Source organism: Pundamilia nyererei, unplaced genomic scaffold (genome assembly GCF_000239375.1).
Source record: "Pundamilia nyererei isolate P.nyererei 1_Seehausen unplaced genomic scaffold, PunNye1.0 scaffold00312, whole genome shotgun sequence".
Lineage (NCBI taxonomy): Eukaryota > Metazoa > Chordata > Actinopteri > Cichliformes > Cichlidae > Pundamilia > Pundamilia nyererei.
This window is the reverse complement of record NW_005187713.1, coordinates 488017-500130: the sequence shown is the minus strand read 5'-3', so window position 1 is coordinate 500130 and position 12114 is coordinate 488017. Positions and strand designations below refer to the sequence as shown.

General features: G+C 36.9%; 1 protein-coding gene across 1 annotated transcript in view; it reads right to left on the bottom strand.

The window, feature by feature from the left end:
• Window positions 1-5631: 5631 nt before the first annotated feature.
• The window catches only part of LOC102197553 (E3 ubiquitin-protein ligase TRIM39-like), an 8014-nt gene continuing 1531 nt past the window's right edge, over window positions 5632-12114 (bottom strand). The window contains exons 2-14 of the mRNA XM_005751461.1: window positions 10502-10730; window positions 10122-10309; window positions 9960-10041; window positions 9788-9870; window positions 9608-9692; window positions 9442-9530; window positions 9193-9309; window positions 8589-8684; window positions 8408-8511; window positions 8217-8325; window positions 7932-8070; window positions 7822-7848; window positions 5632-6489 (exon numbers count right to left, since the gene is read on the bottom strand). Of these exons, the coding sequence (XP_005751518.1) occupies window positions 5945-6489; window positions 7822-7848; window positions 7932-8070; window positions 8217-8325; window positions 8408-8511; window positions 8589-8684; window positions 9193-9309; window positions 9442-9530; window positions 9608-9692; window positions 9788-9870; window positions 9960-10041; window positions 10122-10309; window positions 10502-10712 (1875 nt within the window). The 5' untranslated portion in view covers window positions 10713-10730 and the 3' untranslated portion in view covers window positions 5632-5944. The remainder of the gene's footprint in view (window positions 6490-7821; window positions 7849-7931; window positions 8071-8216; window positions 8326-8407; window positions 8512-8588; window positions 8685-9192; window positions 9310-9441; window positions 9531-9607; window positions 9693-9787; window positions 9871-9959; window positions 10042-10121; window positions 10310-10501; window positions 10731-12114) is intronic.

The window sequence follows — 12114 nt, the reverse complement described above, 5'->3', positions numbered from 1 at the left end:
CTTAGAGAAACCAGTCAGACACATGTTGATAAAAACTCACCATCATAACAGAAGAAGGGTTTTTCTTTGTCACATTCATCAGAGCTCCATTTTCCTGATCTGTTTAACAGAGTCATAGCACATGTCTTGTTGCTTTGTTCATCACTGAATAACTGCATATCCCAGTATCTGAAAGAGGAATTACTCCCATCTGACCACCTCCAGCTGTCTCTGAACAGACCCATCCACACACTCATGTTACGGCCAATGAACAGAGCCTTCATTTCTTCTCCATCAACCTGATTGAGTCCACTGGCCAAGTCAGTGTGATTATATCTGCAGTAGTTCTGAGCCTGTGTCCAGTTCTTCTTCTCCTCAATCAAATACAATGTTTTATTGTCTTTCTTCTTTTCTGTAAAAGAAACAGAAAAACACACAGAGACATCCCTCAATAATTTCTCACACCAAATTCTGTCTGTCTCTATCTTCTCACTTCACAATTATGTGATTGCATTATATTTTTATATCATGATATTATAATATTATTTAATATTATTCATATCTCCTCACCATCATAACAGATGAACCACATAGGATGGTGACATGAAACATCTACCAGCTTGTCTCTTTTCCTCCCACAGTTTCCAGGCCCAGGTTCAGTACCGTATCTTCCATTCAGATTCCAGCTGCTGTCATTATGAATGTATTCCACTCCTGGCAGAGACCAATGCCACGTCCTGTTTCCACCTGTGTTGTTGTTCAGTCCAATCCAGGCCTCTCCTTGATTCTGTGCAGAGTTACGGAGTCTGCTCATGTCTGTCATGTCAAACACTTTGGCCAGGTCTGTATATTTCTCTCTGCAGTATCTCTGTGCTTCAGACCAGCTCTTGTTTTCTGCAATAAAGTGGTACTCATACAGGCGGCATGTAAAGAAGCAACACTGACCTGAAATACAGAAATATGATAAACATAGTCTGACTGAAGAAATTAAATATTACAGGTTAACATCGTTACTTAAATGAGACTCTGACTGTAGTGAATGGGCAGATGTGAGAAGACTGAGTGAATCTAAGCTAAAGTCTTTTATTTGCCAGTTGCATTCATACAATAGGTCCAGGTACATGGGCAATCTTGTACAGAGCTGAGAATAACAGTCAAATAAATACAAATACAAAGACACACTTACAGATATGGTATATAACAAAGTGCCTACAGAGGTATTATATAGGATTATTGATATTTTTTTCTTAACAGAATAAAATGGGGAAAAAAACATGTCAAGTAGTTCATTTATATTCATAAATATTCTATATTCATTTTATTTAAATTAAAAAGAGTATATTTGGTAAACAATCCACTTACCCATCAGAATAAGCAGATATAGACTCCACTGCATCTTTGATCTGACAGATGAAAGTGATGTTTTATTACTCAAGGAAACAAAGATTTAAACAGAAATTCTTTTTTTTCACTTTATGTCAGATGAAAGAAAAGATGGATCAATACAAGATAGTAGGAAATATGAAGTACATGTGAAAAAGACCAACATACTTAAAGAAAAATAGTGTGAACTATTATGAACCAGAACAGAAACTGTTTTTTAAATAATTCAGCAGCTCATGAACAAACTGATAAAATTAATGATATTACTAATCTTGAAAGCTCTTTTTTATTTAATGCTAGTTCATCTTTTCAGTAAGAGTTGAGGTAACATATTTTTTAGTTTTGTTTTTTTTAGTATCACACCTGACAAGATATTTCAGATATTCTCTACACATCACCTCTGCACCACATACATAAAATATATTACAGGTTTTAAACTTACATGTTATAATTTCTTCTCTATTCGGTGTGTTCACGAAGACAGCTCTCAAGTAGATATTGATATACAGTAAAGAGAGCTCTTTTTTGTCAAGGTTAGGATTTGAATATCCAAATACAAGACTGGGACTATTTCCCCTGAATGAATGATCCACTGATGAGAGGGATTTGTATATTCCAGTTATAAAAGGTGTCATTTACTTTATGAGTAAACAGGAAAAAAGGGGAAGAACACACTGCACTACTAACTGTCCACCAAGCAAGAACGTATAAACATATCGTCCTTATCTGTGTTGCTTAATAACTTCATCCATTATGTTAAACTGGGTGTGAGGCACAGTTAGAACTTGATCTGCTCTAGAAAGTACAGGATATCACTGCTTCAGCTGCAGCTACTCAGACATCATAGCAGGAGACTGCAACCAACAAATGAAGGCATTTATCCAATCCAGTCTACTAATTTTTAATCCAAACCACACCTAAAACTGTCTTTCTGGGTACATTATTTTTTTATATACAGTTACTGGTGTTATCAGTTTATTCAATTTAGGTTATTAGCCCCATAGAAATGAGTCCGATAAGATCTAAAGCAGGTGTATGTAACGATCACTGCTGAGTGATTGCCACTCTAACTGTCAAACAAATCACAAAATTTGTTGAGCCAGCAGATTGACTCATAGACCCGAATTTCTGCTCTGCTTCAAGTTTCAGGTTTGCTTTGATTGAGATAATCATCTTGTACTTGGTGAAATGATACAGGATTCTTGGATTACCTGGATAAAATTTCAGCTTCCAACATTTAATTTTAATAAAATTGTGAATGGAGGCACACTAGACTGAGTATCTAATTTTACTTCTGCTTTTGGTTATGTGCAAATTGTAAGCAAATACTATGCTCAGTGAAATAATGACCTTATATTTCGTGGCATGCTTTTATTATTGTTTTGTTTGTTGTTTTGACTGTGTTGCTGTATGGACTATGCAGTGGAAATGTAAAGAGTGATGAGTGGTGAGAGTTTTGCCTGGGCGTCGATCCATTGGTAGTGCCTCAAGGTAATGCTTCGCGCGTCTCCTCCTTCACTCAATACAGACGAATGAGAGCGAGAGCTGTGTGTCAGTATTTTTCATTCATTTCTCCTCACTGCTTCCCCTGTTTAAGGTAACTGCCATCCACAGAATGCTATAAACGTGGCAGCATGTGTTACTGTTAACTGTTAGCCCATTATCATTATTCATCATAAGGAAAGAGGTGAATTGTGGACTGTTTTTGCTGAGTTGAACTCCGTTGCTGTGTATGCTTGCTTTCTCTATTGCTCCACCATATTGTGTCATGATTTTTCTGTTACTACTACTTTTCTACTACCAGCTTGGCCTTGGGTCAGTTCTATGTACTCCCTGTCGTCGATGTCAGTGATGAGGCAGACTATTGCAGAGTCATCAGAGAACTTCTGCAGGAAGCATAATCCTCTTCAATGCCAGGTTGGTAGGCAAACTGAAGTGGATCCAGTGATGAGCTGACCAGGGGCCGAAGCTTATAATCTTTCTGTTCCAGCAGATTTCTCAGCTGTTTTTTAACACTTTGAGCCTGTTTCTCTGTGCACTTTGGCTGGAGTGGGACCCTCTGTCCAGAAGTCCAGTTGCAAAAAATCTGGGAGTGTTCTTTGATGGCAATTTTTTTATTTGAGAGAAACAAATAAATCCTGTTATTTATTTGGCTCAGGCCCCTTGCAAAAATTAAGAACGTTTGGTCATCTGTTGACTTCAAGAAAGTGATTTATGCATTTATTTTATCCAAGTTGACTACTGTAATAGTCTTTATTTTGGTATCAGCCAGACTCTGCTCTCCCATCTTGTTCAGAATGCTGCAGCCCGATAGTTTACAGGCACTCTTAAACACAACCATATTTCCCCAATGTTTCTCATTCACATTGGCTTCCAGTATGTTATAGAATTGATTTTAAGAGTTCATTGCTTGTTTTTAAGTCTCTAAATGGACCCTCCTACCACTTTGATTTTTAAACTAAAAATACTCCAAATAGAATTCTTAGGTCAGCTGAAAAGTTGCTTCTGATTGTTCCTAGCAGCAGAGTAAAACCCAGAGGAAACCGGGACTTTGCAGTTGCTGCACCTAAACTGGAATAGTCTGCTTCTTCAAATTATTACCTTTCCGAAACTCAGCATTTGTAAACCTCGTCCAGAAACACATCTTTATTCCCTAGCTTTTAATTGTTAATGAGCCTTGTTTTGTTTTTTCTCTGTGTGTTAGTTTTACTTTTACAGCACTTTGGGAGACCTGTGTTGTTGTTAAATGTGCTTATAAATAAACTGATTGATTGACTGAAACTGACCATCATGAGAGTATTCCAAAGAGGACATGAAATATTTACTTTAACTTTCCATCCATTATCCAGAACTCTCTTCTACATAGCACAAAACAACAATGAAGAATGTGTGCATCAAATTCACTAGTGGCATCTAGTGGACAAATAAGAAATTACAGTCTTGATGTCATTTCATTATTATTATTATTATTATTATTATTATTATTATTATTATTATTTATTTTACGTTCTATTTATATTTTATATTTTTTTTAATCTAGTTATAGATTTTAAAGATATCTACTTATCAAATATATTTGTGGTAACATCATGACAAAAAATGCAAAAAAAAAAAAAAGTTCCCAAATGATAGTCTCTTTAATTTCTGTCCATTTGATGTCATAAATTATATTACACACATCTTTTAAATGGCATACAGCGACTCCTGAAGACCACAATTTAAGAAGTCTGAGTAGAAAAAGTACAAAATGAAACAAATGATTGAGCAGATTGAAATAGTAACAAAAAGGATCTGTAAAACAGAGCTACAAAGAGTAAGTAAGTAAACAGTTTGTTGATACAATAAGTGATGGACAATCAGCAAAGACACAACAAACAAGCAGAACTCATAATCCATCCTTTGGTGAACAATTATAACAAACAGCATTTATAGTCAGAACTGTGGGAAGGGGTGCTGTATGTGTTTATACAGCGGTGGAGTGGACCACAGCTGTACACAGCAGAAAAAAATCAGCAGAGTCCAAATGTCACAGGCACAGAGATTCCAAGTATTCCAGTCTTGCAACTCTTAGGACAACAGTCAAAGCTTATTCGCACAAAGTTAACGTAATATTTGAAAGTCAACTTTCAACAACAGGGCCCCTGTGGCTTAGTTGCCAGAGCAGGCCATTTGCTAATGGTAAGGTTGGTGGTTTGATCCCTGGCTCCCCGTGTGTCATAGATCCTGAGTCCTGAATAACCCCCCAATCCCCCAAGGTTTGTAGTAAAAGTGAGTAGAAAAGCACATATATACACTTATATTATTTTCTTAAGGATTAATAAAGTATTCTGATTCCAATTCATACATACACCAGTCCATGTACAAGAAAGTCAAGTGCCCTGTTGCATCCAAGGGATTAATTTGAAATGACTTCCTGAAGTTCATCTAGGTGCATGATTTTAATGCTCCAAATAATTGGCTAATAGCTGATTTTGAAAAATGCACCACCTCTAGCTGGTGATCAGTACGTAACATAATTTGATTGTAATATGTCCTAACGTTTTTCTTAAAGAAACAGGAATAGTGTCTAAAGTGTTTCAACACGTCCAGACCTCCTAGTTTCCAGTGTTCTGTTTTGCCCGGGTTAATAATTTTCTGTTATTTCATTGTTCATATTGTTTCTGTAAAATTTATACATTTCCAATGCTGTATGTATGACTTATTTAAAACTTTTCAAATGTTAAAAGTTAGAAAATATAGTACATAAAAAATAAAACTCTAAAATTGATGTGTCAGTCAGAGGATCTTCATTAATGCATGTTATGAGAAAAATGTTGAAATTTGACCGATCAAATGCCCGATGGGCAGGTGAGCAAACTGTTACTGCACACTGAATAGAAAATATGGTACATAAAAACCTGAGTCAGGTGATCTTCATGCATGTTATAATGAAAATGTTGAAAAATTTAAAATGTTGAAATTTGGACAATCTTGGAAAATCTAAGAAAACTCATCAGAAAAAACATTAAACTGTTACTGCACACCTGGACACATATATTGCTTACCAGTGAATTCACTGCACCAGATCCAGTGCATGTGATTACTACTGTTTTTGCACAGCAGTGATAATCAAAGGATTGCTGTTTTTCTCATTTTGTTTCAGATGTGGACTGAAGTACGGGAGGATCTCACCACCGAACGAACACTCAGTAAATGAGTAGATGTGAGACTGAGATGTCACATCGTAAAAGGACACGAGACCTTCCTCATAATCTACAAACACCCCGACTTTCCGAGGTTTCTCTTTAACCGAAAGGCTCACAGGTGGTGTTGTCAGGGCTGCATATTTCTGGTCTTCATAATGTACAGTAGCCCAGTAACCGTTGTCAGGACTGATTGAGAGTTTCCCCTTGCGGTTTGCGTCACGTCTCACCACACCCAGATCCCACCCGGTCTTTTTGCTGACCTCCACCTCCCAGTATGCCCTGCCAGAGGACAGCCTGTTGAGCCCCAGGATACTTCCAAACATATTAAACCTCTGTGGAGAATCAGGATCTTTCGACATCTTTCCACTATCTCTCACTTTTTTCCCATTATCAGAAATTTCAAGGCTTTGGTGTGCGGTCGCCGGGTCCAGCTTCACGTCCACTGCAGTCAAAAGAACACAAGTGATTAAAAAAACAGAACCGTGTGGTGGGTAGAAGTGTGGAAGCATCACAAGAGTAATGGATAAACTACAATAGAAGACTCCCCTTACTTTATTTACTTTTTCTATTAAACATTTCAGCCAAAGCTGACCCAAACATGGTGGTAAGTATTGCTATGGAAACATTAGTAACAACAGGTTTGTCCTCAGTAAGAAATAATATTTGTATATGAAATCTTAAGGAGATGAGATATGAGCATGCATGATACCTTAACCGTTCCCTGAACTTTTTTTCACATCTTCCTCCGGATAAAGCAATAAAGAGAGGTTTCACACTATCGACAAGCAGCTAGGCTAACAAAAGAGCATCAGGGCATTGTGTTCGCCATGCTGACCCCTTGAGGTCTTGTCATCATAACAAGTAAACACTACTTACTTATGTTAGCTAACTCACTATTTAATTTTTTCATTGGTAAATAAACAATATATTAATATTTTTTAGCTAATAACTGTGCTAATTTTCCAATATTTTATTCACATAACTCCTGAAATCTTACAGTACTGAATCACAGTGCATTCATTTTGTTGAGTTTGCTGCTCGCCAAGAGGTGTCAAATATCGTTCACGTGACAAAATTTGAGAGTAATAAAATGTGCCCGAGCTAAACGTGTTCATATCCTTAAAAATAATTATTCATGTTTTTCCATAGACCCTTTTTTCAGGGGGGGAAGTGATTGCAGTTAAGTGAGCAGTTTTAGAAATATATAAGCAGACAAATTACTGTGGGGCAATTTGTTTCCACAGTGACACAGTTACAGTTGAGGAGGAGAAACTTTATGCCTTTGTGTTTAAATAGGAAAAAAACTGAAATAACAAAAATATGACTTGTGCCATACAAACTGTCTCACTGCCCGATGACCAATCATCACCATCAGCTAGATAATGAGTGAAAGTAATCGCTACAGACGATGTTAAAACTCATCTTTGCCATTTGTTTCTTAAATAACTTTGAAAGAGTACATTAGAAAATTATGTTTTATTTTGGAAATCTACATATTAATTTTGACTGCATCCAACTAAACCATAACAAGACGAGTTCAATTCTGGAAAACAATAAGAGCTGAAGGCTTTTTTTATTTTGGAATTTGAGAGAATCCTGCTAAATTTCTATAAAGCTTTGGTTTTTATTTTAAAAATTTCACAACTTTTAAAGCTTATTAATTTTCCATTACAAGACCTACTGCTGTTCATCAGTATGTATCTGTATTAAACATCAAAATGCAAAACAATCACATTTTTTCATTTAAATAAGGTTTTCATTTTGAAATACACACCTGCAAATTTTGTAATCCTCCTGAGTTCTGTGGAAACAAACATTTTAGTAAGTGGCAATAAATCAGAAAATACAGATTTTAATATAAGTATAACAAAATGATGGGCGCACCAATGGATGAGAGTTTTTCCAGTTTGTCGTGAATTTGCTTCATCATGGCTGAAGTCGTAGTTCTCAGTGTGCCAAAGGAGAGTGAAGTGTCAACATTTTTCCAGTCAGTAGATTCATTTAGGCCTGTTAGTGGCGAAACCTGTGTGTGCACACAGTAAACATCAGCATATGACAAGATTAGATTTAATGAGTTTAACGAAACAGAATTTCCAAAGTGCAGAAATGCACTTTTATGCTGAGATGTTAAAAAGACCAGAAGATGGACTTCAGGTCCTCAAAGCTCACCTCCAAGTCTGGGTTTTTGGGTGCTTCAGCAATGGCCTTTTTGAGCACATCAATTTCTCTTTGCAGCTTCTGGATGATATCCTGAGCATCTCCTTTCACTTTCTGTCTCCTAAACAGTATTTAAGAGAGTAAAATGTACAGCACACTGGCAATGTTCAGTTGCTCTCCACTGATAAATTGACAGTACTAACCTCTCCTCCAGAGGCTTAAGGGCTTTCTTTCGAGCATCTTCCACAACTCTGATAGCCTCTGAGAAGAAATTATTGACTTCCAACCATTCGGCATCCAGAGTACCCTGAAAAGAGAGTGGATGTGTTAAAGTAACATCAAAGCAAGAAACCAAACGAATGAAAAATAAATAAACATCCTTACCTTGCAGTCTATTTCCGATGATCTGACTTCAGCCATCTTGAGCTCTCTGATGTGAATTTTCTGCTGCAAATCAGATTTCATCTTTTCCTGTTTTGCCTTGAAAGAGGAAAAATGGCTCAGAGTCAAAAGTCTCATGATAGAAGGACACATCCTGGTCAAAAATGACTCTAAGGTCCTCACAGTGTTACTGGAGGCCAAGGTAATGCCATCCAGAGTAAGAATCTGGTTTGATATCATATTTCTAAGATTTTCAGGGTCGAGTAAAATAACCTCAGTTTTATGTGAATTTAGAAGCAGAAATTTAGAGGCCATCCAGGTTTTTTGTGCCTTTGCGATATTTCTGCAGTTTAACTAAATGTGGATACTAGGGAGGTTTAAAGCTAGAGGTGTGGTGGCAAACACATGCAGCAGTAGCCTGTAACACTCTGTGAGGCTTTACTTCCACTACTATGAGTGCCTGAACTGGACCTCCAAGCAGTGTTTGTGCTGTTGGCACCTTCTGGAGCATTTTTAGAAGTTCTTCAGTTTTATTGATTGAAAATTCTACTAATTATTACATTGTTACTCAGAACCACTATTTTAACAACTATTAAAACTGCATTACCTTTTGTAGTTTTTTAGTCTTCTTCTCTTTCAGCCTGTCTATGTCCTTTTCTTTTTCTTCGGGGCAGATTGCTGCGTGCTGGGCTGCTTTCCCAGGAAGCTCCAAGAGTTGTACCACCTAAAATATGAAAGCAGTAAGTAATGAAAATAATCTTTATACAGTTTAACTCTTAGTAAAATTGTTTCACGTTTATACTAAAACCATATTTTACATGCATCTGAATAACTGTACTTAAGAAATCTGCAGTACCTGCTGTCCACCAGTAGAGAAGTCCAGAGCTCGACGGGCTTTGTCTGAGCTCACGGTGCTTTGATGAGAGCGCTGAGGAGTCTCAAAGACTGCAGAGGAACAAGAGAGTTATTACCAAGCAAAGCTAGCTTGAACTATCATCAGCTGTGAAGATCGTAATGCGTACATGTGTCTGTCTCCATCTTTGTGGTTGTGTTGTCTGTGTGATCACTGTGGTTGCTGAAGGTCTGTGACACAGACATGAACACAGACTGTAAAAGGAAAGTAGAAGTGGAGATTCAGTGGGTGTCACTTGACAAGTTGTCCTAACACTTCTTTGATATGTTTGAAAAGAAAATCTGTGTACCTGTGCACCAGAGCCTAAATCAAGCCCCTGATATGCGCCCATGTTTGAACCTGTTGGCACAGACTGTTGCTGAGTTTCAACCACTGTAACAAAAGAGGATTAATGGTTAAATTAAGCCACCTTGCTTTTTTGGAGTGTTGTCATTATGAACTAACTAAATTAAAATGCATACATGATTTAATTATCTCTACTGCAGAGGCTTGTCTGGCTGGAGAATCGATTTGGGGGATGAAGCTTGATGGCAGAAACATATTCTGCTGGAGAGAACAGATGTGATTATACAGTTCGATGCTAATCTAGTGTAATTTTTCATATTTCGGTGAAAAAGCCATACCTCCTCCTTGACTGAAGGACTGAAAGTTGGTCTGCTGCACTTTTGATGAGATTCTTCTTGATGATTTCTCCAGAGTTGAACTTTGTTCTCTTCCAGTTGATTTTGTGTAGATCTCATCCCTCCCTGGAGATCTCCGAGGTCCTGATCAACTGTGATTCTGGGCCAGCTGTAGTAGCTTGCGTTTGAATCTGTTGTGTTTGTGTGACACATTATAAGGAACGATTATTTTAACTCTTCCTGCATATTCTTTGTTTATTTTTTAGTAAATCATTCCTTAACAATGTGAGAATACACTGTAACGAACTGTCAAAGTGATAAATTTATCCTCTGCAGCTGCACAAAGTGTAACTATAGGGCAGCAGTACAATCAGCGCACTCACCAGACTTCACAGAATTCTTGAAAATATCCATAAATGGGTCTGTTAATTTGATCTGAGGACTCAGGATAGTCACTGTAGGAAGGTAACTGAATTGTTCATGTTCAGGGATCCTCATTCCCTTTGGTGTACATCCCATCTTTCCCTGGTGAACTCTGAGGCCCTGGTAACTTGTCGTTTTGGACCAGCCACAGTGGCAAACCTGAAGACTCATTTTGGATGAGTTGAGTATCTGAAGTAGACAGAAAAGGGTGTAAACAACAGGGAAACCAGTAAGAGTTCAATTATTAAAAATACATGCACTGTTTAGAAAATGTGGTTTTAGATTTTAGGAATAATATGAGTAATGTGTGAATTATCAGTGAGGGTAGTTTATCACTAGTTTGCTTCAATAATTGATTTTAATGCTATTCTTTCCAAACAATTTGGTTATTATTGTTTGTCTTCTGCTAATGAAATAAAATAAAAAAAAATTATTTCCTCATGATCCTAGAGTTTTGAGTTTTGGGGTGTTTTGCAGGTTTTTAATTTATTTATCTGTATTACAGTTCTGTATTGTTGACATTCTGGCTTTTTTATGGTTCACATCTTAATCCTGTTCTCAGTGTTTGTTGCCTCATGATTAATTTTGATAGTCCACGTATCAAGAGTGTTTTTTATTCAGTTTTGCTTCCCACTTCCCAGCCCGTTAGTCTGATTCCATTCAGCTGTGTTCCCTGGTGTTTTGCATCTCCCTGATTTCCTAGTATGTAAACAATGTCTGAGTCCTCCTTTGTTCTTTGTCATTTTCTCCCTCAAGGTGTGTTTCCTGTGTGGTTCCAGCTTGTCTTGTTAAAGGCTTGTTGTGTGTTCATAGTTTCTGCTATGGTGTATACTCTACTTTTAGAAGAGTTTTTTTTACTATTAAAAGTTGTGCTTTTCAGGTTAAAAGTAACCTTTCAAGGCATTACTGCATGATGTCCTGATGTCCTTATATCAGAAAGAAATGATGACCATATTGTTTTTGCCCCTCAGTTACCCATCATTTCTCTGTTCCACTTTACAAGACAGACATATAAAATACTAAGACAAATATATTACCCCTTATATATAAAAATACTTTTTTTTTTTAAAGTGAAACTGTCAAAAATTACACCTCGGACTCGCTTGTGTTGCACAGTGATTAGGCGCCCTCTAGTGGCACTGAATGTGCAACAAAAAAAAACAAACACTGATATTACAGTTTTGTGTCTTAGTGTGGAGAGTTCATGTCAGTAAAGATATACATTAAAACTGTCACCATTCCACTGAGATTTTAAAAAACATTATCAAGCTACAACATGTATGTACTTATACATAATATTGAATAATTTAATTCAATTTTTATTTATATATCACAACAACAGTAGCCTCCAGACACTTTATATTGTAAGGTCTACATTATGAGGTACAATAATACATACAGAAATCAATCATATGACCCCTACGAGCAAGCACTTTGGCGACAGTGGGAAGGAAAAACTCCCTTTTAACAGGAAGAAACCTCCCACAGAGCCAGGCTGGGGAAGGGTGGCCATCAGCCTAAATAAAGCATAAATGTGGTGAAATATCGATCCTATACATAAATGGTAAAGCGT